The sequence below is a fragment of the Mesitornis unicolor genome, unplaced genomic scaffold (genome assembly GCF_000695765.1).
Source record: "Mesitornis unicolor isolate BGI_N332 unplaced genomic scaffold, ASM69576v1 scaffold33790, whole genome shotgun sequence".
Lineage (NCBI taxonomy): Eukaryota > Metazoa > Chordata > Aves > Mesitornithiformes > Mesitornithidae > Mesitornis > Mesitornis unicolor.
Genome location: NW_010158168.1, coordinates 1 through 6,246, shown reverse-complemented (window position 1 = coordinate 6,246; position 6,246 = coordinate 1). Strand labels below are relative to the sequence as shown.

The 6,246-nt window shown below is 52.8% G+C and overlaps 1 protein-coding gene across 1 annotated transcript in view; it reads right to left on the bottom strand.

Annotated features, from left to right (window-relative positions):
- NPLOC4 (nuclear protein localization 4 homolog (S. cerevisiae)) overlaps nucleotides 1-6,023 on the bottom strand; it is a gene marked incomplete at both ends in the record, with an annotated part of 8,779 nt that extends 2,756 nt beyond the window's left edge. Inside the window, 6 exons of the mRNA XM_010182820.1 lie at nucleotides 16-87; nucleotides 1,653-1,739; nucleotides 3,109-3,288; nucleotides 3,888-4,011; nucleotides 5,116-5,210; nucleotides 5,975-6,023. Of these exons, the coding sequence (XP_010181122.1) occupies nucleotides 16-87; nucleotides 1,653-1,739; nucleotides 3,109-3,288; nucleotides 3,888-4,011; nucleotides 5,116-5,210; nucleotides 5,975-6,023 (607 nt within the window). The remainder of the gene's footprint in view (nucleotides 1-15; nucleotides 88-1,652; nucleotides 1,740-3,108; nucleotides 3,289-3,887; nucleotides 4,012-5,115; nucleotides 5,211-5,974) is intronic.
- Nucleotides 6,024-6,246: the final 223 nt, after the last annotated feature.

Genomic DNA, 6,246 nt, shown 5'->3' with positions numbered 1-6,246 from the left:
CGGCTCGATCCTCACCTTGTTTCGGCTGTATCGAACGGTCCCTTTCCGCGTGTCTTCAGAGACCAGATCAGTAAATATCCAGCCAACCTATAAAGAAGTGTTATGGAGAAAACTGCTTTAAGGGGGGAAAAAAAAAACCCAACCCAACAACCAACCCAAAGCGCAGGAGAGCGTATACATTTTCTCCTAGCAGGACAAGATGTTCTTGGCTCCTCGCACGGCCCTGCTGTAGCTGCCTGAAGGAAATGGCTGTCCCAGCTGTGCGGGGCTCATTTGAATCCCATTTCCAGCAGCAGCGTGCCAGCTGGCCGGCCGGGGCACCTGCAGCTTTATGGTTCACTATGGAATTATTTCTTCATGGAAAGATCTGGAGGCTGCAAGAGGCCTCTCAGTCGCCACCTCCTCCTCCTCCTCCTCCTCCTCCCACCCACGGCAAAAAGCATTTCCTATAGAGCGCTGGCAGCGCGGGGAGCGCCGGCAGATGACAAAGCAGCTCACATGATGGCATTTGGAAGCTCGCAGTGAAGATAAAGCTCATATGTTCCCACCGGAGCGTGATTCATCCCAAACCAGAGCCCGCTCCCGTCCCAAATAAAACCAAAACCAAAGCCCACAGTCCTGCTTTTCTGCGTTGTTTGCACATGGGAGCAGAGCCGTGTACACACGCACCGCTGCCTGAACCCCGCTCCGCACGTGCTGAAACCAGCGCCAACGGCCGGGCTCCTGCGGCCTTAACCCTTCAGAGGGAGAAATGCTGATTCAGGCTCCCGGCAGACAAAAAAACCAACCACCCCGCAGGCGGCAGCGTGTCAGGTGTTAAATCCTATCGATTCAAAATATCTGATACGAGGAGGGGAGGAAAAAGAGTGGAAAGAAGTAACTGCCCGGCACAGGAGCTTTGCTTCAGACACCGGCAAAAGCGCTGCAGATCTTATCTCGGGCGAACAAAAGGGCTCCCCACAGATGTTTACAGTCTGCTGTGCCCAGCCGCTTCTAATTGGTGTTTTCTTTAGCAAGTCAGCTCTTGTTTGTGTACATCTCATTCCTGGCATTCACCCCGTGCCAAAAGACTTCCCGACCCAGAAAACAGCAGTGGAGGTTTGAGAGATGTCAGCAAAGCAGCGGATCTCAACACCACTGCCCTGATGGGATGTGGGGGCACCAGACCAGAGGACCGGGGCTCAGCGGCTGGGGGCCCTGCGTCCCCAAAATCAATGCAGATTAACTCCCTGAGCAGCACCGAGAGACGAGACCCCACTGAGGGGAATAAACAACAAGCGGGAGCACTGATTCTGTCAAAAGGAAGAACAAACTCGGCTACATCTGTGCCAAATTAGCGCTCGCCGGGGAGACGCTACCAGGAACGTCTCCCATGTGAGGGGAAATCAAGGGAAAATCGTGTTTCTGCTTCTCTGCTACTGCCTTTGATGTCACTGATGACAGAGGACTGCTGACTTCAGCTGCACAGCCCCGCTCGTGCTCAGAAAAACGCTCTCATTTTGCTTTTCGTACCTAAAAGCATCAGAACTCCCGGCACTTAAGCCGCATTTCAGGTATGCCCAAACGCTCCTAACCCCGTGGAGCCCAAGAGAACGGCCGCTGACTTTCTTCATTACCCCACAGAGGCGCGTGAGACCCGACAACGTCCTAACCTTTCTCAGGCCAAGCTTTGCAGCGATCTCATCCACGACCTCGGCTTTGGGATCGTCCAGGATCTCCAGGCTGTTCTGCGTACCGATCTGCGGCAAAGAAACACTCGCTAGTCAAACAGAACAGGAAAAAACACAGCACGGGGCCATTGTCAGGAGCTGAGGTCTTTGGCATTGCCACTGACCCGCTTCACCCCAGAGACCTCCTCTATTCACAAGCCCATCCTGTCGGAGCCCTTCGGCCCGGCTTCCAAACCGTGTCAGGGTTTATGAATGAAAGGCTCAGCATTCACAAACGCCCGTTGCCCTTTGGAAAAGGCGAGGGGCGATGCAATTTTCCGCCGTTTCCGGCTGTTTGAGCAGCGGAGAGGCAGAAATCCAGCGAACCCCAGAGTCCGCGCCCAGGCATTCCCCGCGCGCTGGGAAACACGAGCGCGCACGGGTGCGCTTCGGGGGCGAGCTCTCTCGTGTGGGGAGGTGCCAAAAAGCACAGCAGAGGCTGCTTGGCAGGAGAGCAAACGCTTCCTTGCTTTTGCCGCGCGCAACTGGCAGCACGTGAACTTCCAAAGCAGGGGCTTAACGGCGATACCGAAACAACAGCGGGCACGGCTCTGCTCACGCTGGAACGAAAGGGAGGGAAGAACTTATAAAAAAGCTCGCAGTCCTGCTCTCACACATCCATTTGTTCTTTTCCACTGACGTATCCGCTGCATTTTACTCTAGCGGCCCTGCAGAAATCAGCAGGAGGGCGATTTGTTTGTGTGCACGGTGTCTGCACTTAAAAAAGTGGCTTTGATCAGCACTGGTGAAGCCAGTAGGCAAACTCAACACAAAGCCGAGCCTTGTGTTGTGGGCAGAGCGGATTTTCCTTCTCCGTTTTCAGCTCTCGGACACCAAATTCGGCTGTTGGCTTCCCCCTCGGCGGGACGGGGAGGACGCCTGGTGTCAGCACGGCGCTGTGCGGTGCCGTGCCCCATCTAGCGGGGACTCCCGGCTGCTCCGAGACACCAAAGCTCATCCTCCGCCTCTCAACCAAGGCAGCAGACTTCAGTTTTGTCTCATTGAGCTGCTTAAACTTTCCCAGAGAGAGCCGATAAGAAACTGAAGCAAGCGCCACGACTTTTTCTCCCTAGTGCAGAACGTTCCCAAGCTCTGCCATACCTTGCAAATCCAAAGATCAACTTGGAAAATGAAGTCTACTGTTACGAAGTGTCCCCGTCTTTAAAATATCTGAGCACAGAGCAGTGTAAAAAGTGCAAAAATAACAAAGGGCAAATCTGGGTTTGACAATTTTCAATGGCAGTAACGCACACAAAGACCTAAATCACAACAGCTTCTTCACGGGACCGTTTTCCTTACGGAGCTGCAGTCGGAAACACTGCGAGAAGTTTCCCAAAGAAGGAAGTGTTTCTGAGGATACTGATGAGTCGATACCGACGCCACAGCACCCGGCTTTTACCTGTGGGGGTTCATAGATGGCAGCAACCTCCGCGCGGATGCCCAGGGGGATGTCTTTGTGCTCGGTGTAGCGGCCGTACAGATAGCCCAGGTGTTGGTTTCCTGTCTTCCGCCAGAAGTCTAGGAAGCGATCTGCAATTGTGTGGTTCTCAAACATGATGTTGTCAACATGCCTGTATTTCTGTTTGACAAAGTTCAAGCGTCAGGCCGTCCTCCACCAGCTCCCAGCGCCAAAACCTTCCCCAGCTCCCTAGGATTCACAACCCTCCCACCCCGTACGGCTGAACCCCGCTAGGGGCAAGCTGGATGCCTCCCTTCATCCCTCTCCTCTCAGCTGTCTTCAGCACCATTTCCCTGCCCAGCAAGCAGAACCCACCACAGACTGGAGCGTGGGGAGGCACTGGGCACCCCCAGCACCCCATTAGCTTGGCTTTGTTACCCCAAGAGCCTTGGCACGAAAACAAGACTGGAATTTCAGAGGAAAACACAAAGCAGCAGCAGTGGGTGGCCTTTTGGATCCCGTGAGGGAAAAGAGTGGAGATGCATCGCTAGCGGTGCCAGCTCAACGTCCTCCACGTCCAGAGGAAACTGCTGAAGCAGATACGTTCTGGAGTGCTTTTCTGCAAGGACTGAAGACCTTAACAGCCCTTTCTCCGACAACTGCCAATACGCAAAGGCTTTTTTGCTCCAAGTTGGCTGCTCTTGAAGTCATCTCTCCAAAAATAAGGGCCAAGTCCCTTCCCGGCTCTAAGAGCAGGGGCTCCTGCGAGCTCGCCTCACCTGCCTATTGAGAGTGATGGCGCTTGGCTGGCACTTGGTACAGATGCCCTCTGGCCAAGGAGGGTGCCCTTCGCAGCCCGATTTGATCTTGCAGCTGATGTTTTCCAAGGCAACAAACTTCCCCCTGCAAGAAGGGAAAGGCTGCTGTTACCACAGCCGATGCTTCTCAAAAATAAACCGAGTGGCTAGAAATATCATCGAGGAAGCAGGGCAGAGGAGACGCGGTGGCACCAATGCTCTGCACCTTCAGAGAATCTCCAAGCACCCTGCAGGTTCCCACAGGGGATGCTCTGCTCCTGTGGCTCCCAGGTAACCACTGCTGCCCGGTCAGCGAGGAAGGACAAGAGGCTGATGTGTGCTCCCTGACCCTGCTCCTAAGCAGATATTTAAGCAAGAGACAGAAAACTCATGGGACACTGCTGAAATAATTTATGCAGCAGGTGGGAAGTAAGAGATTATACCACAAGGGGAAATTAAAGCTCTTCTCATGTGCACAAGGCCTCCTGCAAAGGGAAGTTCCCTTCAAATGAAGGCATTACGGACTCGAGCTGCATCTCACAACGACCTCACCAAAAATCCCAACGGCATTTAGGGATAGGAGGAAGAAGGTTACACCTCTACGGGGCGTATTTAAAGGAAGCATAATGAAATAAATAGGTATTTCAGTGCTGCTCAGCACTTATCTGGCTGTGTCACCGCAGCGTCCCCACCCCGGCGCAGGGCGGGACGCTTTATCTTCCAGTTAGTGGGTGGTGAACCACAGCACCACGAGAAAGGGTTTCACTGGGGACACGTGGAGCAGGGCACAGAGCAGATCAAGGTCCCTCGTCTTTCTGTTTAATTCACCTTTGTAGGCAAGAAGAGCCCTTGGGGGATAAAAGCTCCAGGTCCTGCACAGCCTCAGCGCCTCTACGTGAGGTTTGAGACCCAGGCTTGGAGCCTGATATGAAGAGTGAGCTCCTTCCACCTGGCTCTCTCCCCCATTGGGAGTGTTTTCTGGCAGCAATTGCATTGCCACAGGAGAAGAAAGTTTAAAAATGAAATTTAAAAGAAAAAAAACCACAGAATTATTTCTCCCCTCCTTTCTTTTTTTGTCTTTTTTTTTTTAACGTGGTGTTTTCTCCTCAGTTTGCCATCCAACACTGCTCTGGTGAGGTCTGTACTTCCATTTGTACCTTAAAAAAGAAGTCACGACGACACACCCTTAAAAAACCGAGGATTTTCTTACTTGTCCGCCCCTCCGGTCAGCTTCCTGATGTAGGCATGGAAGGACATATGCTTCACAGGAGGTTCCAGATGGTTTAGATAATCCTCATCAAAAGGCTGCCAAAAAAACACCACAGAAGGAAAAGCCAGGTCAGACACCTGTCTGGTAACACACACTGAACAAATGGATCTGCTGGAGTCAACGCCGCTCGCTCCCAATGTGGAAACAATCATGACAATTTGGGCTCGTTCTCAAGGCAGCTACTACTGGGATAGGAAAGGTGTTTCCTTACAACAGCCGGGTTTATTATCGCCTCCTACCTTTCTAACAGCTCGGCTCCACAAATCAGACCGAGCCTCAAAGGCAAAACGCTTCTTCCCTTCAATATCCAATGGCAAACAAAAAGCCCAGCTGCTCAAACAAGGCCAGAGCGCCTCCTGAGCACCCCGGGGGGAAGCAGGGAACAGGCATCCCGCAGCAACTTCGGAGGGATGGCTGCTTTGTGCCGTAAATTGTACGGCTTCACACGTTTGTGGGTGTTACGAAAGCTGCCTTCAACTTGAATTAAGACATGGTTAAACTGGGAAGTGCTGGGATCCACGAGAGCGGGGATGCGACAAGAGGATGCAGGCACGAGTGAGGAGGGAGGAAAATTGGAGCTGTTCTAAAGCGCCTTCTGTTCAACCCATTACTGCAGAAAAACTGAGCGTTAATGAGGATAAACCCAGGGTTGAGGCTTAGCGATGGGTGTGAGCTGGCACCTCTGACAGCGCACAGCTGGATTCTGCCCCAGCCTCTACGTGAGATGCAGTGGAAATATCTGGATCCAAGAGGACTTGGCTTTGTGTGACTTTCCAGAGCAGCTTCGTGGGTCTCTTACCTCCAGTGGTACACAGTGCACACATTTACCCAAGGGGCCGTGGCGACACCTGCGCAAAGAGAAAGAGAAGCAGCGTTAAAGCTTATTTAAGAATGGAAAGGTCAGTCTGTAGAAGTTGCTCGAGATGAACGGGGAAGATCTGTGCAGTCATACCTGGACTGGCTGAATCCATGGGCTGAGGCCAATTGGATGAGGTTCAACAAGGCCAAGTGCTGGGTCCTGCACTTGGGTTGCAATAAAACCATGCAGTGCTACAGGGGACGAGTGGCTGG